Source organism: Acipenser ruthenus, chromosome 17, assembly GCF_902713425.1.
Source record: "Acipenser ruthenus chromosome 17, fAciRut3.2 maternal haplotype, whole genome shotgun sequence".
NCBI lineage: Eukaryota > Metazoa > Chordata > Actinopteri > Acipenseriformes > Acipenseridae > Acipenser > Acipenser ruthenus.
The window spans coordinates 8,372,785-8,398,051 of record NC_081205.1 but is presented as its reverse complement, the minus strand read 5'-3'; the positions used below and the strand labels follow the sequence as shown (position 1 = coordinate 8,398,051).

The window sequence follows — 25,267 nt, the reverse complement described above, 5'->3', positions numbered from 1 at the left end:
GTGAGGGTAGAGAGACAACAGGAGTAACTGAACTGAGGCACGAACAAGCAATACACACCATTTTATACTCACTGTATAAAGAGCCTTATACAAGCCCTATGGGCTTGTATTTTCTTGACATAAACGTTTTAATTGTTGTAGCTGACAAAATAGTTCCATAAATGCTACCTGTCATGTACTTCACTATATAGGTCTCAAGTGTGATGTTCTGAAAAAAAACATTTATTTTCATTTTAAAACATGATAGCTGGTTCTACAGCCATATAAATCTCTGTCTTGCTTTTATAATGTCTGCAACTGGACAGACCCCTTCAACGTTTTCTTTCCTGTCATTAACAAACCAGCTGCTACTGACTGGCAAGCTCTGCAGCCAGTAATATGCTTTGACCCCAAAGATGAGGTTCAATGACCTAGGAAGTGAAACAGTAATCAGTTTCCTGAAAATAAGGAATGTAAAATTAGAACTTAACCTAGTAATACCAGATATTGTATTATCATGTGTTGCTAGAACATGTGTACACATTTTTTATATATATATATATATATATATGGGCAGCAGTGTGGAGTAGTGGTTAGGGCTCTGGACTCTTGACCGGAGGGTCGTGGGTTCAATCCCCAGTGGAGGACACTGCTGTTGTACCCTTGAGCAAGGTACTTTACCTAGATTGCTCCAGTAAAAACCGAACTAAATGGGTATAAATGGGTAATTGTATGTTAAAAATAATGTGATATCTTGTAACAATTGTAAGTCACCCTGGATAAGGGCGTCTGCTAAGAAATAAATAATAATAATATATATAGATAGATATATAGATATATATATATAGTAAATGGATGTGCATGAGAAGTAAGACTATGTTAGAATATGTAGAAGCATAATTTGAAGAAGCATAATTTTGACATTATTAAAATGTATAGAATCAAAGTTGCTTTGGAAGTCCAATTTCTGTTACTATTTATGTCATTCAATCCTTTCTCATAGCTTAACAGGTGCTATCTTATTAAAATATGTTAGTGCCCAATTACCCCTGATTTTCTCCCCAATTTTCCAATTACGGTATTTTTAACGGAACAATTCTCCACAACTCAGGAGATCTGAAGGTCAGCGGGCATCCTCTGATTCCACAATCAAGCCAATTGCCTATGACAGGGACATTACAAGATGCCAGGATAACAGATACCTTTGTACTTTCGCTTTTTCTGTCTCCCATTTTTTAAGGAGTGTTGGCACAACTATTTCTGAGGTGTCTTTCTTGTTCAAAGACCAGAGATCCTTATCTTCTAGTGGATTTCTGTACCCCTTGATAGCCATACTGTAAAGAAAATAAAGTCAATATGAATGACTAGAACTTGATATGTACACCCTTATTCAACATAAGGTACGAAGCAATGCTAGTGAATTATGTGTTCGGAATACCTGAGTAGGATTTATTGACTTATAATGTTTTGGATAGTATCTGGGATGCGAATGTGTCTTAGATGAAACTCATCTTCACAGTATTTATTCACAGTATTTACAGAAATAAATCTCATCGGATTATACCAGCCTATGATAAAAGTCCACATGATAAGAAATGAAGACAGCTATTGTGTACAGTTAATTACAATACTAATATATGGACAGTAGAAAAAGTTAAAACTCTTCTATAAATCCTGACATTTTCTAAAAATAAGCACTGAAAAGGGGAATAAATAAATACAGAGAAAAAGAAGCCTTCTTGTATTTCTGATAACAATTTAAAAGGAAAGACAGACCTAGAATGCTGACCTAATGGAACTGTGTAGTAGTTTAGTGATGTGGACTATTTATTCACTGGGGGCTAAACGGAGACCACCAGACTTGAGTCGGATTCAAAAGCCCCCAGAAGTGAAATGTTTCTAGTGAGTTAGCCTACAGCACCACCTAGCCTCTGGATACAGGAATGACACACTTACCTTGTAAACCACCAGAATGTCATTGTGGAGAGGAACCCGGCAGTGTACTCGGGGCAAGGATTCTAAGAAAAGATGATCAAGAAAGAACAATGAAACTGAAAACTAACAACAATTACATCTGTAGGATTTCTTTCACAGACCATGTGTGTGCCATTATAATTAGCCTAAAAATAGGGCAGTTAGTTTTTTTTTTGTTTTTTTTTTGATTCACACAGTGGTTGCAATAACCAGGGTACAACCCTTGTGTTCCAGAACAATTCATTTTAATGTGGGAACAATAATGGGGAAGAAATTAGTGTGGCATCTACATTAGAAGGATTTGGCCATGTGCCTTGCTAGCCACCTCAAGGAGAATGGCTGGCAGGTGGCAAACTAGGGACAGCAGACAATAAAGATAAAGCTGACACTACAAGCGCTACCCGAGGGAGTAGTTCACAAAATAGTTCCATAAAAGTCTCTGCAAATTCATTCCTAATAGAGGTCTCAAATGTGCAGTTTTGATAAGAAACACGTTACAGTAAAAATAAAAAATGCTATCTGGTACTACACTAAGTTATGAAGTTTACAAGCCACACTTTAGAATGTCTTGCACCTACTAAGTCATTTCTCCTGGAGAGTAAAATTGTCTGGCTTCAACGGCTGTCAATGACAATGGTCTCTTTTCACCCAGCAAACCAAATGAATGTGCGCTTGAACAATGACCAGAGGTCTCTACCCCAAGCCCATTTTCCTCCCTAACACTGCAGGAGTGAAAAGTCAATGTGGATCCCCAGGCAAGATGTGCAACTTGGCATGAGCGGGATTCAAACCACGCTCACATTACTCCTCCTGCAGTGCTTTTACAAGATGAGCCACTGCATTTTAACGTCACGACCGTTAGATTGTAAGGATCCTGATTAAAAGATATTCTATCGTTCTCACTGAGGAATACAATAAGCAGTAATAATCACGCACATGGTCAATGGTATTAGGCACTTACTGGGTCTGTGACAATGCTGGAGAACAACGGAGGCTTCTCATTAAAGCAAGAGAGGATCAGCTGGAAAAGCAGCAGCCCAAAATAAATATAGAAGGTGGTAAATCGTAGCTGATCAGTAACTCCCTGTAACCAAAACGCATACCACAAATCATTAGCACACTTCAATGTAGCTTCAAATTACATTGTCATCTTTAAAAAAAAAACTTTTCTACTCGTACCAGTCACTCTGAGTGGTTCTAACTGCAGTTACTCTAATAGTTTTTGTTAAGGTGTCACATGAGTTCAGGAGCTGCTCTTTGGTTCCAGTTGCCTGTCATAGACATATGTAGTGCAAGCTAGATCAGCCAGTGTCTTTATATAAGTTCCAACGCCACTGAATGCACAGCAGAGTATTACCAGCAAACCTAAAGGACACTTGTTTCCAAAATGGCCACTAGATGGTGCTGGCTCTTAATTCTATAAAGACACTTTGGCTGATCTAGTCTATGTTACATATCTTTATGGCAGGGGACTAAAGAGCATCTTAAACCAACTTAACACAGCATGATATAAAATACATAGAGTAATTAGAACCAGGATAATACTGTACATGTATTCATATGCATGTTAACCTTTAGAAAATGCCACTGCCTCATGTGAACAGGGTGACCTCCCCTGAAGGAAGTGGAAGATGGTTTAGCCAAATATCTGTTCAAATCAAGTATTAGAAGGAAAGCACTTTAAGTCTCAGATTAACCTTTTTTTTTTTTTGTAAATATGTCCCGTCCCCCAAAGTCTAGCATTGTTTAGAATCAAACTTTCCTCAAATCTATAAACAAATAAGCAATTTAACACAATAGCTGGGAGGCTTCAAATGCATTGAGAATGGAAACACTGTAGATAGAATGTACTGAAATAACCAAACACCTGTTTCAGCTGCAACTTGAGCAAGACTGAAATGAATCTCCAAAAAGAGGCCTGTTTCAGAATACCAGCATCAATCAATCCCTTCCTTCTGAGGTTTATTGTGACTGTGCTTTCTGACCTTGATCAATTCTAGGCCGATATTCCAGGGGCGTTTTTTTTTATTTTTACAGCAACACATAATTTTCTCACAACAATATTGTGTCCTTGAAACAAGCCTGATTAATCCTTAAACGTCTGATATTAAATGTATGTATTAACGTGTCTTTTACTGATCAGTATTACATAAGAACGCAATACCACATGACAAGGTGTTCAAATATGGTCATATATGTGCAGATTTTGGACCAAATTTCAACATCCAGGTGTGTTTTATTGCACTTATGAAATGGCCCCACCCTTCCCCACCCCACCCAAAGTGAACTGGTTGTCAAGTGTGGTTGTGAAAGTGGTTGTGAAAGTTCCAAGCTTTGCTGGTATGGTGACATATCTGCACAGGTCGGAACACGTGCCAGCCAATGAGAGTGCTCCATCTATTCTTGCCATTTTATGAAATAATATGATATATAGTAGACCCTGATATTAATCTGATACAGCCTTCTGAAATGTCTTTGCATCAGTCAAATTATTATTCTAAATAATGTCTAGCCAGTACAAACTGTTATAATCCCCTCTCAAAACTTTTCTTTGCACTTGCTTTCAAATAGGGCCAAAAAACATACTGGCAAAAACTCTTCTTGTGTCGAGTCACAGTGCAATCTAGTGAGAACAGAGGGTAGTTCATTTGCTGTAAACTACCTTGTGAACAACCTGTATCAATTGTGTTACATGGTAGGATTACTTGATGGGGATCATATACGTTGTACACAATTGTTTACTAAAGGTCTTCAGTTCTCGTGGCTCTTTACCTTGTCTGCTGCTTCTCGGATCCTGGATCGGAAAGGCACGATCGCGCAGAGCAACGCTAACAGCCAGAAGATGAAGAGCAACCCCGAGGACTGGACTCCTCTCAGTCGTTCGTACTGAATCAGCACTGTGGCTAATAACTGGAACACAGAAAGAGATCTTTTCAGCGCCTTTTGAAATTATTTTTCCTAATGGACAAACATAAATATATTGTTCAAAATATCACATCATCAAATCAAATTGTATTTATATAGCGCCTTCCATACAAAAAGTATCTCAAAGCACTATACAACACAAAGCAAAGAAAATCAGAATAAAACAGATTTGTATAAGGATCCTAAGAATTACCATTACATTAAGAACATAAGTAAGTTGATCGTTTGGTTGTTAGTAGCTTATTGATCCCAGAATCTCATCAAACAGCTTCTTGAAGGATCCCAGGGTGTCAGCTTCAACAACATTACTGGGGAGTTGGTTCCAGACCCTCACAATTCTCTGTGTAAAAAAGAGCATCCTATTTTCTGTTCTGAATGCCCCTTTATCTAATCTCCATTTGTGACCCCTTTTCAGGTCGAAAAAGTCCTTTGGCTCGACATTGTCAATACCTTTTAGAATTTTGAATGCTTGGCTTGAATCAGATCACTGCGTAGTCTTCTTTGTTCAAGACTGAATAGATTCAATTCTTTTAGCCTGTCTGCATATGACATGCCTTTTAAACCCAGACTAATTCTGGTCGCTCTTCTTTGCACTCTTTCTAGAGCAGCAATAAAATTTTTGTAGCGAGGTGATCAGAACTGAACACAATATTCTAGATGAGGTCTTACTAATGCATTGTAAAGTTTTAACATTACTTCCCTTGATAATTCAACACTTATATCCGAGCATCTTGTTGGCCTTTTTTGTAGCTTCCCCACATTGTCTAGATGAAGACATTTCTGAGTCAACATAAACTCCTAGGTCTTTTTTATAGATTTTCAGTATCTCCCATATATTTATAATGCACATTTTTATTGCCTGCGTGCAGTACCTTACACTTTTCTCTATTAAATGTAATTTGCCATGTGTCTGCCCAGTTGGTTCCAGTTATCTATATCATTTTGAAAGACCTTTGCTGCTGCAACAGTGTTTGCCACTCCTATTTTTGTGTCTTCAGCAAATTTAACAAGTTTGCTTACTATACTAGAATCTAAGTCATTCATGTAGATTAGGAATAGCAGAGGACCTAATACTGATCCCTGTAAAAAGCAGTCATATAAAGAATATGTTGAAAACAGCAATTAAAAAGAGATTTTAAAAAAAGTGGTTTTAATTGTAAAAAAATAAAGAAATAAATAAATAATGGTATCAGTAAAACAGTAAAAAGGGTGTAAAACTCAAATTAAAAAAAAAATGGAATTTAAAAAAGGACAAAAATAAAATTCAGGTAAAATAGGAACATAAGTTTTTAATCTTGACAGAAGAAAACAAACATTAACCTACAAATGTGTTTTATCCTGATGTGGTTTTGTACTGTTCACTGCAGCTTTAAAGTTGAATGATTGTTTTGTGAAAATATTTGAAATGACAAAACAGTTTACATACCGCAGCACCTTTGAATTGTATTTCACGAGTCATTAAATATGTTAACTGTACTTCTTGATTCTTTATTGTGACAGTGCTGGGAGATCGTTCAAACCGGGGTGTTGACTCGATCAGAATCCGGTAAACACACGTTTGCTAAAACATAGATTATTTTAAAACCTATACATTTGAGACCTGATTAGTGAATAGATGTGAATGGCATTACACATTTTGAAAATTATTTTGTTAGCTACAATCAATTTAACACTTAATCATAATACAAATCAATCTTCATACAGTACAGTGCTTCCCCTTTATAAGGCGGCCCTTTATACTGCAGAACAGGTTAAAAGGCGGTACGATCATGGCTCCCATTTGCCCCATAATGCCATTACACTAACACTAGTATTCTTGTTATAAGGCGGAACACAAACAGCATGGTCTCTTAACTATGGCTCCTGAATACAGCGTTATAAAGGGGGAGCACTGTATATATTAATCAGTCACAAGAATAATAAGGGACACACAAGTGTGTGCTATATATTGCAGGTTTCACTTTATTTTATGTTATGTAACACTTCTGTATATACTCAAAAACAACTTCTGCCTGCCCCATCTCCATCTCCATCCCCCCCTCCCACCTACTTATCAGGAGAGTGGGAAATAATATTGTCTAATCGAATGTAGACAGATGATATGCTTCTTAGCCCTCCTGTCTTTAAATGAGACTCAGTATTCACTGATGAGAGCTATGTTTGTCCACCGAGATCAATTTATCCAATAACCTTCATGCCGAGAGCATAGCATGTCCTGTTTAAATGTAGACGTTTCTTAGCAACTTCAAGTAAGCCGATTACGTCGTCTTTGAAATGTGCTTCCTTTTGAACGTTCAACCTTTTCATCTTTATATAAAACACTGTGTACCCAAATAATAATAATAATAATAATTTCTTTCTTAGCAGACGCCCTTATCCAGGGCGACTTACAAGATATCACATTATTTTTACATACAATTACCCAATTATACAGTTGGGTTTTTACTGGAGCAATCTAGGTAAAGTACCTTGCTCAAGGGTACAGCAGCAGTGTCCCCACCGGGGATTGAACCCATGACCCTCCGGTCAAGAGTCCAGAGCCCTAACCACTACTCCACACTGCTGCCCCAAATAGCAAAACAGATTGCTTTTTACATCAATTAATAAAAGGTTACTCTGTTGGACTTTCCTCACAATATAATCTCAAAATGCAGTTTTGTATTTTCATAATAAAAGCGACAGTGAGCAAGTAGCTTATATTAGCACTTATATTCAAAGTTAATTTTAGTTTATTAAATTAACAGGTCTTTATTCTTAGACATTTTGTGCTAGAGCTCTGAAAGTCTGTATCTAAGATTATGTATAACATATTTGCATCTATTTTATCATAACCGATGCCACAACAGTAAATACAAAAAAATAGAGCCATCAGTATCATGAATAAGCAGACCACCAAGACAATATGGATATTAAAATGTAAGTGTGACATAATGTACATGCATACATACATACATACATACATACATACATACATACATACATACATACATGGGCCTCCGTATATCACCAGATTCTGATACTCAGAATTGCACAAGCAGTTCAACATACATGGGAAAATGTGCCAAATATATGCATTCATGGCTTAAGATACTCTCTGGTGCTAAAGAATATTTTAATGATCTAAATAGTTGTGCATTCAAATACTGGCAGTTGCAGCATTCAAGTTACTTATGAAATCTTATAGCTAACTTGAACTCTGTAACAGTTTAAGAGCTGAAAACAATTACAAAGGTCTAATTACCGTATTTGCTTGAGTATAAGTCGAGAAATTTAACCCCAAAACACAATCCTGAAGTTGGTGGGGGGGGTTGACTAATACACAAGCAAAAAACCCCTTATGTCAGCAAACCTTTAATGTCTGTAAAAGTTATGGCCGGTGTGTGGTTAGTGCAATCCCCATCTGTACCTGGCAGGCATGCATTCAATGCTCGAGGCAAGTTCACATACAGTACTTAGCCACACACCAGCATATTTAAATTATTTTAAACCAACATTTGTAATGTAGGATAAAATAGAATAAAGTCAAACCTGATCCATTAAAAACCTTAAAGTAATTGTAGTTAACAAAACAATTCCATCATTTTAAAACAGCCACTACACTACTCTAGGTTAAAGAAAGTTGTCGGTTTGCTTGACTTGCCAGTCAGCAAGGGAAGCAGCTGATTGGTTATTGACTACAAAGAAGCCAGTGAAGGGGTGGGGACAATTTAACCCTCCAGGTAAAATGACCCAGGAAGGAACCCAGACAGTCTAAAAACATGGCTTTGCAAACAGAGAGGTATTTAACCTACAGTGGTACCAGATTATCATGTTTTAAAATGAAAACATATGTTTGCTTTCTTTCAAAACTGCACATTTGAGACATCTAAATGAACAGATGCGTGGAACCCTCGTGTGAGGTGCAATTACTTTAATGAAAAGAATGTCTTCTAGATAAGTTCTCTTGCGAAAACCAAGTTTAATAGTAAGGTTATTATTTATTGTGTGAAAACTGGTATAACTGGTTAGCAAAGGGATTTGACATCTGTTAGCTGGTGACTGCCTAGTACAAGCAGTGGCACTGGAACAATTTGTATAGTGGAGGTGCTGAAAGCCATTGAACAAAACTGTAACCCCCAGCACCCCTTGATCCAGCTCCCCTGAGGACAAGTGTCAACAAACACAGGTTTGGCTATGTCTATTTTTAAAGACAAGAGTGTTCATTTCAATACCGATTTAGACAAGGCAGTCCTACAGCAGAAAAAAAAAAAAACCTTTTAAAATGTTAAGTGCTCCAAGCCAACAACTTAATATAATGCACAACTTAAATCTCTTCATTTCGTTCCAGCCTGATGGCGGCATTAATGGCTTTTACAACATTCTTCACAGTACTTGCCATTTAGAAGTGTATAATTGAACCAAAACATTGTGTGTTTAAAAAATAAATAAAAAAAAAACTCCTTACAAAACTCTTATTAGCGCATTTATGCCAGGCACTTCAAAAAAAGGCTGTTTAAAAGATTTTTCAGTGATTCTTAAACACGTACCTTCCAAAATATATATTTTTGTTTGTCCCACCCTCACTCTCAATTTGATTCCAGAAATAATCATTTGTACCTACTTTGATACTTTTTTGCAGCACTGCAAAATAAAACAGCTAATAAAAAAAATACTATGCTTTTAGAAACCAAAAGTACTGACAACATCCACCCAGAGGGAAAGCTACTCTTACTAACAATACAGAATATCCTGCAGGAGGTTAGTTGTCTCTCCTAATTAGTACAGGATGTTAGAATATAATGTTTGGTAATATTGCAAAAAGTGTCTTCCCTAGTTATGCTAAGATTATACAATGCTCTGGTTAGACCACACCAAGAATACTGTGTCCAATTTTGGTCACCTCACTAAAGAAAAATACATTATTGCACTAGGCTGATCCCAAGACTTAATGATATGAGCTATGAGGTTAAGAGAATTGAATCTCTTCAGCATAGAAAAAGAAGAGACAGAAGGGACTTGACTGAAGTTTATAAAATACTAAAAGGTACAAATACAGTTAACCCAGGTTGCTACTTCAAATTCAGTACAGCAGAACAAGAGGAATGGAATGGAAGTTTAGACTGAAAGGTAGGCACTGATCTAAAATACTGGAAGCATTTAAAAAACATCTAGATTATGTCCTATTAAATTAGGCAAATGGTGGATTAACACAAATCTTGATGGCTAAATGGCCTCTTCTCATTCCCAAACTTTTCTTATGTTCTTATATGCATCCGCACTGAAAGGGATTTTAGCTATAAAATAATTCAATAAAATGTTACCTGTTGCGCAGTTCAATTCATTATACTTAAACACGTTATAGTAAACATGTATTTTTATTTTAAAACATGATACATCGTATTGCACAAAGCTAAATCAATGTTTGCAAGCAATGTTTTCAGATAGTGTTGCACTTCCTTGGTCTCCTGGAGGGTGAAATTGTCCCCACCCCTGCAACGGTTTCTTACCTGTTATCCAACCAGATGTGTCCCCTATTGACTGACAAGCATTCATGTCAAAAGCATGCGTTGACTCAGAAGATACTGCAGAGATGGAATGCACGTGCAATCTAAACTTGGTCACACTGTTGTAAATGTAGAGGTTGAAATGAAGGGTTTAATAGTAGGTACTAACCATGGTGATTCCAAGAATGAGTGGCGTGACGACTTTAACAGGATGCTGAACTCTGCTTTGGCCGAGTTCGTAGAAGAGGTCTAGCCAGCAGATCAGCCAGAGAAGAACACCGAAAAACTGCAAGGAACAACACACATACATGAAATGTTTCCACTTGCTTTCACTGACCTTTAACAACAGGTATAACATCCTGCAATATATGACCTGACACTTTCTATATGACTGGAGATGGAATTTCAATTTAACTAAATCTATCTGTCTTAGTGGTTTATTATTACATATTTTCTTTTCCCCCCATTTGTAATATAGTTGGTGACTTGCTCTAATGCTTTAATGTACAGTAATACAGTGTTTCATGCTGGCACCTAGAAATTAAAAGGTAATTTAACCGTTAATCATTGTGTTTTTTTTCATTAAGGGTTAAATACGACTTGCATTTTTTTTTTGGTCTTCGAATTTGAAGGTGCAACTTAAAATTCAGGGGTGACAAATTTGAATAAATATGGTACATAAATTCGTTCTGAGATAATGCTTATTCTTATTTTTTCTAGAAGGTATCCACTTTTTTTTTATATAACAAATTTGTTTAAAAAGACTAGACACTGCCAGCATATTCAAATTATACTAAATATAAAAGCCCCTGAACATCCATTTACATACCACAGTCTATTCATTTTGCACAGGAACATTACCATTTCACTGTGTGCAGCACAGCTGCCTATGGTGCTTTGAATGACTGGTTAATGTGGGCAGAACAGCAATCAACACAGGACAGAGCTAAGCAGTTATATACAGTATTCCACTCCTCTAAAGTCATAAAGCAACATGTACAGATGATTCAGGTGTAATACTGGTTTACTGTTAGAATATGAACTATATTTATGAGCCCACTGTAATGTGCAAATTCTGCTATTCTTCCTCTTAAGAAAAAGGTGCCTGGTTTACCCATTAAACAAGGTATGCAAGGAAAACAAAGGTGAGTGTTCCCAAGATATAGCCATCAGTTACAGGTGTATTATCATGGAAAAGCAGGTCAGCACGACCCTTCTCCAAAGTATGTAGAATAGCATATCAAATGCCCATGCATATATTCATCCAAATTGAACAAGCTGGTTGTGTACATGTAGAGTTCTGTGTAGGGGTGTTAGTTTCCGATTCAGAGTAGCAGTGTGCAGGGCTCTAGACTCTTGACCGGAGGGTCGTTGGTTCAATCCCAGGTGGAGGACACTGCTGCTGTACCCTTGAGCAAGGTACTTTACCTAGATTGCTCCAGTAAAAACCCAACTGTATAAATGGGTAATTGTATGTAAAAATAATGTAATATCGTGTAACAATTGTAAGTCGTCCTGGATAAGGGTGTCTGGTAAGAAATAGATAATAATAATAAATGTTTAGACTGTTTAAACTGTAACATACTGAGTAAATACCTTGGAGAAGCTGGCTCTGTGTACAGCAATTAATTGTATATGGAGAACACAGGGAAGAAATACTGAATAAAAAACATTTTTTAAAAATCAGCCTACACTGTACACTTACTACTTATCACTGAGACGAACATCTATATTTGGCCTGCACATTTTTGACAACAGTTAAACGTTCGGGCAAAATTCGGAATGTTTAACATTTGTCAAATGTTTTATCAACAATTGACACCCTAGTTCAGTAGTGTGCTTGACAATACTGTACTTACTGTTTTGACCTTGTTGAGAATGGACATCACGATGTAGCCCTTGTTGTTTTGCTTGAGATAGAAGTGGTAGAAAGGAAAGGCGGCCCACAGGAAGATGCAGGGGATCCATACCAACACCGTGTTCTGAAAGCATGGCGTTAGATCAGGACTATCGGTGTAGAGAGTCAAACTGGCATTCTGTTAACAAACAAGGAACACAAAAAACAAAGCATTTAGTCACACCAACCTTTCAGATCCATAAACAAACCAGCAGCAGCCCTGCCACCCGCACGGTTTGCTAGAATTGGGTTCAGTGATTGTTCAGTCTCATCTACTACTGCTGATGACAGGAAAACTGATACGAAAACATTGAAAGCTAGAAATTCACAGTAAATTCATTGCATACAAATGTTTTAGGGGCAATTTGCTATTAATTGGTATAATAGTTTCCAGGAGCCCAAACAAATACAGGAATTATTGCGGCCTGCAGGCTATTCTTTATCACAGGCCATGTTTGTGCTCCTGAACCTTATGGCTGAATTAGAGTACATGTTTTGTATGTACTGGGATTATTTCGAGTGTCACCAAATAGGTGATTTTTGTATTTGTGGGTAATAACTGTTTTGATCAATCACTGATAAACGCATTACTGTTTTGTAGAACAATGATGAATGAAAAAAAACAAGAGTGATTGGAGCTTACAATATAATTTCAGAAATGTACCACATATGCACAACCATTCACTTTAAGGGTAGTTTTGAAAGAAATCCATGTTGGCATGTATTTTCATTTTAAAAACATAATATCTGGTACTATACTAGGTTAAGAAATCTATTTTAGCAGTGAGTCTTGTACTTTAATGGTCATTGCACCTGGAGAGTGAAACTGTAGGAAGTGCAAGTGTTTACTGGGAGGCATGACTAGCAAACTGAGAACGTCCTTTTACCAAGTGATACCAGATCTCATGGTAACCAAACTTGCATTTTCAGATTTAACATAGTGTAAGATTCACTGAAGTATTTTGTTAGCTACTGTACAACAACTTTAACATTGTAGTCCTATACAAGTTACAAGCACATCAAATAGACACAGCCAGCAGTGTATTGTAAACAGCACGTCAACAGAAATAAGAGTTTTCGATCACAAGACCACAAGTTTTAAGGCACAAGGTTTATCTTTGCTCGCTTTCTTATTTCTGGAGTAGGTTCCTCAATCCAGTTAAAGACAAATGAAAGTCTCTACTGTAGAAAGTTGCACGTAAATAATAGAAATACAGTACAGTGAAGCTTTGACTTTGGAAAAAACCAGCATAACCAGGTGTAAGAACAATTCTATAATTGATAGTTTAGTTACATCTAGGTTGATTAGTTCTTATAAAAATATTTAATTGACATGTTACAAGATCATGGATTTACTATGAACACACATACACACACTATACACAAGGAATGTTTAATCAATAGAAGTATTTTATTAAGTACACAAATATTAAACAGGAATCACAAAAGTCAATATCTTGTTTTCTAAGCATAAAAGACAAGTCAAAGCTCTCACACTGGTTAAAGCTAGCAGGGCCAGTGAAATATGACACATCTTATACTTATCCAAAACCACATAGACACCACAGCAGCAAAGCAGGCTATTAGCTTGCTAAGCCACAAACACACAGGCACACGCACATGCACACACACACACTAAATTGAAATGGTTCAGACAATCTAAGAATAGATCACGCTAAGCTTACTAATAGTATATTGTTTAATGATATAGCAAGTTTACTTTAAAATAAATTCTTCATACAACAATATGACGTAGATTACTTATAGTTAACTTCATGAAGTTTCACTAAAAGTTATTTCACGCACAAGGTGTGCAAACTAAACAATTCGTTCAATTCTATGTGAATGTGTTACAATTAATTCATTTAGTTAGTTCCATGAGAGGAAAATACAACTGGAATTATACACAACGGCTCCTTGACTCTTGGTCGCCTGGATGATAATCTGTTGAGGTGTCCAGTTGGATGATAATCTGTTGAGGTGTCCAGTGAAAAGGCTCTCCTCTCAGCAACAAAGTCTTAAACCCCCGATAGGATCAACAAACTCAGCAACTAAATCTTCAATCCCCGATAGGATCAACAAACATCTGCAACAAAGTCTTCAATCCCTGATAGGATCAACAAACAGCGCCGGTCCGCTCCGTCCTCTTCACTGAATCTTTAGCTACACAGGTAACCGGGCAGTCTCTTTGGATACTGTGGCTTAGGTACAGTAGACTTGCTTGTCTGATAAAAGTCTCTGAAAGTTTGAATGCAGCTTGCCTTCTCTTCTTGGGTCCCGGAGTTGCAGCTTGGCTCAGCAGAGTGACAGCACCTAGTTTAGCAATCGATGTGAAGTGCAAAACGTTTAGTTTTGTTTGGGTATTTATAGTCTTTCTCTCTGCTAAGTAGCTATCCGCATGAGGTCATTTGTGTATCTTGCCTCTTAAGACTCACAGTCCTTTGATGTTTAATGTCCTTTTCCGCTCAGGCATGGATGCTTTGTATCTCCCTTGCGTCAAACTGTTTGTTGTTGCAGTTGTGAATTACCTGTACATAAATCAACTGTCCTTTCAGCCTAATCCAGTCCAGACGCCACCTAGCCCCGGTCACCTACAGTTCAGTGGTTATACAGGAAATGGGCCCTTTTTCTTCAAGACAGAGATGTCCTGTGCAGTTACATTTCTAATACACTTTAATTTATTAATATCATATCCAGGGAATATGTACCACACAGGCTTGCTCCTTTTCACCATTTAATCTTTCAGGTCTCACAAAAAACTGTAATAAATCACTCACCTTCTGACCTGCTGAGCTGACGACATGCTGTGTATCCAAAGTCAACAATAGGAAAGTATCAGTTATGACTTGCACCTGTTTCATTTGCTGCGATTTTCCTCAGCTTGGATATCTCCGCCCTGCATGAAGTAGCAGAGCCCCTGCAACCCGATGCACAATTAACAGACTTCACAATGTTTCAATGAAGTCGGCTCAAAAATAAATACGGAACCCAAAAGAGTGATTAAGGGAGCCCCTGAATGTTGAAAAAGAGCAAGACTAGTTATAATCCATTTCATTAGCATACATCACACATCCCCATGTAGCAAGGACATTCAGAAACACCAGAAACAGAGGATGGAGTACCTGTCAGCATTGTCAACCACCAGGGGCGATGAGGACAGCACTAATTTGACATAACAAGGAGACATTCCTGGAAAGTGACATGTTCCCTACCGCTTCAGGCCCTTCTTTCCTGTCAGTAACCAACTAGGTGTCATTCCTGTAATATAACTGCACCTCTAATTCCTTTAGGGAGCAAAAGCATTGGTCATCCCTTTTAGCACGGTTCAGTAATTTTGCACATCATTTTCATCTTATTTTATTTAAAAAAGAAAGTGCTGCAATACAAGCACTGAGTGTGCCTGACAGGACAGAGGATGGGATTCAATGTTGACCTCCTTATACCTTATAGAAGTACCAAATAACAATTGTGAACAATAGTATGCAATGTTATGCTAAAACTGAACAAAGGCATCAATTACACTATGTAACACAATTTTTGTTCCTGGGTAGTAAGTGTTATTTCCTAATTGCTTATGCCTCAAAAGTATAGAAAATGGCTATTATTCCCCACAAACTTTGCTTTTGTAACTAGGAGTGGTATTTTGAAATTGACCTATTTCCAATGAGAAAACGGGCGAATTTGTGTCTTTTCGTTCACATAAAGTCCGAAAAAAAACAACATATGACTCCAAATTAACATGTATTTACACTAAAGTAATACAAAAATGACTACAAAAGATTTAGAAGTGAGTAGTTTTTCGAGATTTACGATTATACTGTAAATCACTTTCACGAATCAGCCCCCAAATGTAGTCTCCCATCATGTTCTCGTTATACTGTCCTTCACTGACAGCTCATCCAGGAGCCTCAAAGCCGTGCTGCTCCATAATGGTAACAAGTACCCGTCTCTTCCCCTGGCTCACTCGGTGCACCTCAAAGAGGATTACAACAGCATCAAGACCTTGCTGGACGCCTTGAAGTATGATGAGTACGGCTGGGACCCCCGGAAGGTGCTGATGCCACCACTGCACATCAAATTGGGCCTTATGAAACAATTTGTCAGAGCTCTAGATAAGGAGTCAGCAGCCTTCAAGTACCTTCAAGACTTCTTCCCTAAGCTGTCTGAGGCAAAGGTCAAAGCCGGTGTCTTCGTCGGACCACAGATAAAGAAGATCCTGGAGTGCAATGAATTCCCCAAGAAGCTCACTAGTAAGGAGAAAGCGGCTTGGAACAGCTTTGTCGCAGTGGTTCGGGGCTTCCTGGGCAATCACAAGGCCGAAAACTATGTGGAGCTGGTTGAGACTCTGGTGAAGAACTACGGCACAATAGGCTGTAGGATGTCCCTCAAAGTCCATATCCTTGATGCTCATCTTGATAAATTCAAGGAGAACATGGGAGCATACTCGGAGGAGCAAGGCGAGCGCTTCCACCAGGATATACTAGACTTTGAACGCCTCTACCAAGGACAGTATAACGAGAACATGATGGGAGACTACATTTGGGGGCTGATTCGTGAAAGTGATTTACAGTATAATCGTAAATCTCGAAAAACTACTCACTTCTAAATCTTTTGTAGTCATTTTTGTATTACTTTAGTATAAATACATGTTAATTTGGATTCATATGTTGTTTTTTTCTGACTTTATGTGAACAAAAAGACACAAATTCGCCTGTTTTCTCATTGGAAATAGGTAAATTTCAAAATATCACTGTCCTGGTCACAAAAGCAAAGTTTGTGGGGAATAATAGCCATTTTCTATACTTTTGAGGCATAAGCAATTAGGAAATAACACTTACTACCCAGGAACCAAAAAAATAATAATTTGTTACACGGTGTTATCTTTATCAATGTTGGCACAAAGCAATTCCTTTTTTTATAATTGGAGAAATGAGAGGCACTCAATTGCATCTGAAAGGTAGGCCAAATATAGCTACACTAGTAAAGTTTATTTAAGGTCAAACCATATTTTAAGGAAGTACAGTACTTCCTTTCTGTAAAGCAAGATCACATTGTACATCTAACAGTCATATGATCAGCAGGGCACTGAAGAGTCATTCTCTGAGAAAACCATGCACCTTGTCAGTCAGCAGCATTCGTTTGGGGTGAAAGCTGATGGATTGTATATTTAAAAGGATATGTCATATAGCGATTTTGTTGTTTTAGCTGATTAATGTGTACTGATATTTAATAAATGATTTAATTTCTCACCACATAAAATGCAATGTTTCATTTGGCACGCGTACTATGACACAAGAATACCGAGACAGGAATTTTCCTTGCAGTCATATACAACACCCGTGCAGCAAATACATGTCTCGAAAGTGTGCTGTTTGGATCTGCTTTAAAATCTCTGAACCCAAGAACAGGACACCTGATTGCAAGTTGTGAGGAGCTGCAATTTCACATGGAGGTGCCACTTCGATAGATTACAAAAGAAAAAAATGTAAAGCATTACCTCAGAGTGCGGCCCCGCACTGAACATCAATTTAGGGACGGTCAGTGAAATGAAACTGAAAAGAATAATCTCAGATAGAGCAGCTGACTTTAACCCAAGCACTAAAGTGTTAAAAGCAATTTGATGATGAAGATCCCAGCACAAAAGAGTTAACTAAACGTTAATAGAAGGTATAGCTCTGGATGATCAGCCGTTTTTGATTGCAGAAGACACTGGATTTCAGTGTCTCATTGAATGTCTGGAGCCTTGTTGCAATCTGCCCAACTGCCAGAACTGCCCAATGTGCTTTTAAAATTCTTAACAATGCTCTTTGAAAGTGATAAAATCCAAAGTTGATCACATACATCTTTGGATTTCATTGTTATGCAGACAACACTCAAATATGTTATTTCCTACTAAACCAGAGATGGTGGTTTCTGTGCTATGTCAGTGCCTGAGTGAAATTCAACTGTCTAAAAATAAATCTCATTAAGACAGAGGTGCTAGACACAACTTTGTTTTGAAATCTCCTTTGATGGGAATCTTCTGACTCCATTTCATACTGTGAACAATGTGGGAATCACTCTGGATCCAGAACTCTGTTTGGACACCCTCATTGGCTCAGTTATAAAGCTCTAATTTTATCATTGAGTAACACTGCCAAACATAGACCCCTTCTATCTGATAAAGATGCTGAGATGTGGGTTCATGCTTTTGTTATTTCTCGGCTAAATTACTGTAATGCTTTGTTTGCTGGCCTTCCTGATTCTAAACGGCTCCAACTGGCTCAAAATGCTGCTGCCAGAGTGCTGACTCACACTTGTCGTTCACAACACATTACTCCAGTACATAAACTGGCTCCCTGGTAAGCTCAGGATTGATTTTCAGTATCGGACAAGAAAATCTTTCAGTTTCCATAATATCAAAATATACAATAGCAAGCTGAAAGGGATTCTATTGGCAGTTGCAGTAGCATATTTGCAGATTCATCCCCCTCACAGGAATGCATAATAAGTGTAATATACTTTAAACCACACAGCAATGTTATTAGGTTCCTTTTTAGAATCTGAAACATGAAGCAAACAATTCAAAACAGACGTTTGTATAGTGCTGTGCTTGTTTTACAGACCTGTGTTCCTAAGGAAACTCCTTTCCTATGTTCAAATTATTTCACCAAAACAGAGTACTGTTTCAACTCTATTTTCTATTATCCTTTCCCCTCTCAGCTCACCTGCACATTTTCAGTTTCATTTTCCTTCTCAAAGAGGTTTCTGTTTTCTTGTATGAGCAAATCATCAAGTGTTGTTTCCAGTACTGCTGTGTAACTTGATGAAGCACTTATCTGAATCTGTATATTTTGGATAACCTTTACCACTGTATATCCTCTTAAAGCATTTACAACAAAATGATTGATTTAGAATGGCTTGTTACCATGACAATTACATACTTACCAGTTTTATAGATCTGTGTTGCCAAGGAAACTATTCCATCGTGCTTTTGAACATCCCAAGACATTTCCCAAAACAATAACTGATGTAGAAAGCATAGGATTCCATGTTAGACTTCAGAGAACCTTCTCAATCTGACATGTTTTAAATATAATCTAATCTAATTTAATCTAAAAATCAAATGTGCTCTTAAAAATACTGTACAGAAGAAATACAAAGAAGAAACCAAACACAATGTCATTTAGGGGTGGTAGTAAATGTTTGTGTATGGCCACTTAGGTACTACACTTAGAAGGTTAATGACCATGGATTGCATCAACCACCTACAGTAACTGGTGGTGATGCAATCTATGGGAAGCCCTGGAACTTTCTGATAGCATCTTATAGGCTGGTCCAGTCAGGTAATGGAAACATGGCAAAGATTTATAAGCAGATGACAGTTGGAGGCCTTCTATACTGGACTGCAACTGCAATCTTGAAAAAAAGGAACGCTGTGTCAGTTGATGGTAGGAATTGGCAAAAGCCCCAGAAGACATATACTGTAGGTCTACTGACTGGTAGCTGTGGTAATAGGTTTAGTCATCAACCATATTGAGTAAAAGACAAACCAAAGTCCACACAATGCGTTTTGACAATACATGTCTTCATCAGGTGTTAAGAGATTACATATATATATATATACATTACTGTGCAAAAGTTTTAGGCAGGTGTGAAAAAATGCTGTAAAGTAAGAATGCTTTCAAAAATAGACATGTTAATAGATTATATTTATCAATTAACTAAATGCAAAGTGAGTGAACAGAAGAAAAATCTAAATCAAATCCATATTTGGTGTGACCACCCTTTGCCTTCAAAACAGCATCAATTCTTCTAGGTACACTTGCACAAAGTCAGGGATTTTGTAGGCATATAGTCAGGTGTATGATTAAACAATTATACCAAACAGGTGCTAATGATCATCAATTCAATATGTAGGTTGAAACATAATCATTACCTGAAACAGAAACAGCTGTGTAGGAGGAATAAAACTGGGTGAGGAACAGCCAAACTCAGCTAACAAGGTGAGGTTGCTGAAGACAGTTTACTGTCAAAAGTCATACACCATGGCAAGACTGAGCACAGCAACAAGACACAAGGTAGTTATACTGCATCAGCAAGGTCTCTCCCAGGCAGAAATTTCAAGGCAGACAGGGGTTTCCAGATGTGCTGTCCAAGCTCTTTTGAAGAAGCACAAAGAAACGGGCAACGTTGAGGACCGTAGACGCAGTGGTCGGCCAAGGAAACTTACTGCAGCAGATGAAAGACACATCATGCTTACTTCCCTTCGCAATCCGAAGATGTCCAGCAGTGCCATCAGCTCAGAATTGGCAGAAAACAGTGGGACCCTGGTACACCCATCTACTGTCCGGAGAAGTCTGGTCAGAAGTGGCCTTCATGGAAGACTTGCGGCCAAAAAGCCATACCTCCAACGTGGAAACAAGGCCAAGCGACTAACTATGCACGAAAACACTGGAACTGGGGTGCAGAAAAATGGCAGCAGGTGCTCTGGACTGATGAGTCAAAATTTGAAATATTTGGCTGTAGCAGAAGGCAGTTTGTTCGCCGAAGGGCTGGAGAGCGGTACACTAATGAGTGTCTGCAGGCAACAGTGAAGCATGGTGGAGGTTCCTTGCAAGTTTGGGGCTGCATTTCTGCAAATGGAGTTGGGGATTTGGTCAGAATTAATGGTCTCCTCAATGCTGAGAAGTACAGGCAGATACTTATCCATCATGCAATACCATCAGGGAGGCATCTGATTGGCCCCAAATTTATTCTGCAGCATGACAACGACCCCAAACATACAGCGAAAGTCATTAAGAACTATCTTCAGCGTAAAGAAGAACAAGTTGTCCTGGAAGTGATGGTATGGCCCCCACAGAGCCCTGATCTCAACATCATCGAGTCTGTCTGGGATTACATGAAGAGAGAGAAGCAACTGAGGCTGCCTAAATCCACAGAAGAACTGTGGTTAGTTCTCCAAGATGTTTGGGCCAACCTACCTGCCGAGTTCCTTCAAAAACTGTGTGCAAGTGTACCCAGAAGAATTGATGCTGTTTTGAAGGCAAAGGGTGGTCACACCAAATATTGATTTGATGTAGATTTTTCTTCTGTTCACTCACTTTGCATTTTGTTAATTGATAAATATAAACTATTAACATGTCTATTTTTGAAAGCATTCTTACTTTACAGCATTTTTTCACACCTGCCTAAAACTTTTGCACAGTACTGTATATAAATAACATTACATTTTTCAATGATTATGAACAACACAATACTAAATGATTGTAAACAGAGTTGAACAATAGCAGTGTTTTAAATTAATATAGTAAATTCTGTATATTTTATTAGATAGATAGATAGATAGATAGATAGATAGATAGATAGATAGATAGATAGATAGATACTTTATATTATTTATTTATTTTTAATATCAGTAGAATAATCTTGGAGAGGTTTCCGGGTTTTATTAAAGCATCCCATGTTAACTTCTCTTGATGTCAAGAATAATTGTATTTTACAGTTTTTTCATCATGATGGCATGGTTCAGATAAAAGTCAGATTGGACGAGGAGAGTTGGATTAGCAAATCTACATTCAAGATCACAAGACAAATTATCTCAGGATCTCGACATTTTAAACTGTTATGTCGAGATCACAAAATCATGTGTTCAACAATAACATTTTAAAATTGTAGGTTTTTGGGGGCTCCCGAGTGGCGCATCTGGTAAAGGCCCTCCACATGGCGCGCCCTATAGCCTGGAGGTCGCTGGTTCGAGTCCAGGCTATTCCACTGCCGATCGTGGATGACAGTTCCCAAGGGGCAGCACACAATTGGCCGAGCATCGCCTGGGTGGGGAGGGCTTAGGTTGGCCAGGGCTCTGGGGGCCTGCAGGCTTGCCTGTAAGCTACCCAGAGCTGCGTTGTACTCCAACTCTGTAGCTCTGAGGTGGCTGCATGGCGGGCCTGCAGAGTCATAAAAAAGCGGTCGGTTCGCCGCTCCCGAGTCAACGCAGGGGTGGTAGCAGTGAGCTGAGCCTAAAAATAATACAATTGGCTATTTCAAATTGGGAGAAAAATGGGGTAAAAATCAATTGGTGACTACTAAAATATATAAAAAAAGTTTTTTAATGCAGACATTTAGACAGATTTATTTTGGGACACCATCATTATGTTAAAAGCTGCAAATGACCTCCCCAATACTTGGTCGACTGCAAAGCTGCACATTACAAGAAAAACATCCTAGTAATGATGTTAAGAAGCATCAAAAGCTAACTTCTCACAGAGGATATACTGTACAGAGACCATCAGCTGTGCTCATTTACACCTGCCACAAAGGAATTCATTGCACTTCCTAATAACTTCTTCACACTAAAACCCCATCAATACTGCTACAGTACATGCATCACACATTGCAATAATTAAGAACAGACGAAAGCAATTGCCATACACACTGCTTTGTTCTGTATGCTGCATTGTGCTACTTTATATAACACATGTCTCAATACAGGAACTTAAAACATTTGGGGCCCAGTTTTGATGACAAGCAAATTTGCATTTCGCTGCTTTTCATCAAAATAGGTCCCATAAACTTTCTTATGCTTTTCACAAACGTGATATTAAGTCTGGTGGAAATCAGTACGACTGATACATGGTATTGATATTAATAAGTGTGATAATAAGCAAAGTGATATTAGGAGCTTGTTCCCATTGGCTCCCTTTACATTCTGGCTGGTACATTGAAATATATTAGAACTTACATCCCCCACCACGGCTGTAAATTCAACATTAGAGCTATCAGTATGATGAAAAAGTTGATAACCATATAGGAGTATGAACAGTATGTACAGAATATTATACAGTGTGAATTAGCAATGACATTAGACATTAGCAATGACATTAGTTTAATCACAATTTGATTAGCCATTATCCAGATACTTCATTTTCCTAAATCATGTTAATATTCAAGTTTCATAACAATTGCATAAGCAGTTCTCCAGATGTGAAGTGTATAATACGTATGACTGCCTCCACTTATTCCCCTTTGCAGGGAGTTTCATCCCCAGCGAAAGATAACCAGGGGAGGTTGATGGTGACAGTGATATTAAAATGACTTGACTATATTGGCAGAGAACACTTTTTCCAGAACAAAAGGCACACTGTTTGTTATAATCCAGTTCAGTGGGTTCAATCTGTGTATTTTTCATTCAACTTATGTTTGTTTTTGCACTTAAGTTTCTACAGCATTATCTCCCCCCCTCTCCTATCAGCACAGTTCAGGTTTCCTTTTCTGGTTCCTTTTATAAGCAATAAAAGCTAATCACATCAAGTCCACTAGACAAATGTTTCACTGGTAGGGTTAAATGTAATAATAGTGTTTCTCTTTAGTTCTACTGAATACTGATTTGAGTGTTTCAAAATTGCTACAATTAAAAAAAAACACCTTTTTAAACTTACAAAACTAAAAATAAACACACCAGATATGTAATAGTTACTGTAAGGTTGTTTATTTACCAAATTTAATTTCCATTTTATTTTTAACCTTTTGAAACAAAAACGTAATTTGCATTCTGAAGCCCCGTAGTGTTCCCCCAAATTAGAAAACTGTGCTAAAACTAGAAACAAGCATAACAGGTATTTAATGTCAACATTCACTGTTTCACCTTGTCAAGTTGAAAAACTAGTAGATTAAATGTACTCAAAAGGCCTTTCTTGCTTGAATATATGACATTGTCACTGAAGCAAGCTAAACAAATGACCTTGCTCTTTAAAGGCGATTGGTTGACTGACTGTACTTGTGTGTGCTTATTTTAGTTGATCTACTCCCTCATTTGGCTGACATGTTAAAATCATACAGTAGCCGCAGCTTCGTATTGCGCTTGATATGTTCTGTATTGTAAAAGAGCATGTGGGCGGCAAACACTTTCTCTACTGTAACTGCTGAGCAAAAAGTAATGTATAGGAAACGGATGTTTGTGAGACAAACCTTTGTGTGCTAATTTACTTAGAGCCGTAAGCTTTCACCACTGAAACGCTGATGTAACACTTCAACAAAAGCACCTCACTTTGAACTTTACCAGAGATTACACTCAGGGTTAGCCAGTAATTCCCAATGCTAGTAATGCTTGTAATTATGGGCCCTTACCATAGAAAAAAAATACATAGAGAGAAATGAGTGAATAAAAACGTGTGGTGCATCAGATTACCATCTCTGATAATTGAATGGTTTATAAACAGGAAGTAAAATGTATAAGTTGAAAAATTATGGAAGAAATGTATATGAAAGTAGGTATTGTTAACACTTTCTGAAAAATTGGCTGGGGGTTACAAAAATATGGTTAAATACTGTAGCTGAGTACCAATGGATACTAAATAGGGTATAATGCCAATAATTACATTTTTTCTGCTGAATCAGAGAAAAAGTGTCAGTTTAGATAGTACAGTATTCTGTGGACTACAAAAATCACCCAGTCCTGAACATGTAATTTCTAGACAGATTCAGCCTCATAATCAACCCTGTTAGCAGGGGTACTATAGAAGACAGTTTTGTATATGGAGCACAGATTATATATTCGTCTCAGGCTCCATCTTCATTTAAAATAGTTATTTCACATAATCTTATGATTTGGTATTAGAAGGGCCCGTTTCCCTTTTCTGTAAACAATATAGCAGTTAGAATATAAATGTTTCATTTCCATCAACTCTAATGTAAATCAGAAAATATTACAGCTAAACTAAAAACATTGTGCAACAAGATATTAGGTTAGCGGTTCCATCATTTTTGTCCATGCCATTTTCATTTGTTTTATTATTTACAATATGGAATAAACAATGGTGGATGCCAATTACTTTTGTCAGTTTCAAGTCATTTCAGAGAAAATTGTGCATTCTTCGTTTTTTGTGGAGGGGTACCAACAAATTTGAGCACCTCTGTATATACTGCTAACTTGCCAAAGACAAACTGTACAGGAAGGAGAACAAATACTAGCACTTTTTTTTTATATGCTGTTGGCATTTGCAGAGGCACGGCCTGCGTTTTTTTGTTGCCA

General features: G+C 37.7%; 1 protein-coding gene across 4 annotated transcripts in view; it reads right to left on the bottom strand.

The window, feature by feature from the left end:
• Positions 1–25,267, bottom strand: part of LOC117423399 (ATP-binding cassette sub-family C member 3-like) — an 86,286-nt gene that overhangs the window by 36,574 nt on the left and 24,445 nt on the right. For all 4 annotated transcript variants that reach the window (XM_034039092.3, XM_058989910.1, XM_034039090.3 and 1 more), the window contains exons 2-7: positions 12,221–12,397; positions 10,531–10,647; positions 4,726–4,863; positions 2,915–3,037; positions 1,936–1,997; positions 1,182–1,313 (exon numbers count right to left, since the gene is read on the bottom strand). In XM_034039092.3, coding sequence (XP_033894983.3) covers positions 1,182–1,313; positions 1,936–1,997; positions 2,915–3,037; positions 4,726–4,863; positions 10,531–10,647; positions 12,221–12,397 — 749 coding nt within the window. The remainder of the gene's footprint in view (positions 1–1,181; positions 1,314–1,935; positions 1,998–2,914; positions 3,038–4,725; positions 4,864–10,530; positions 10,648–12,220; positions 12,398–25,267) is intronic.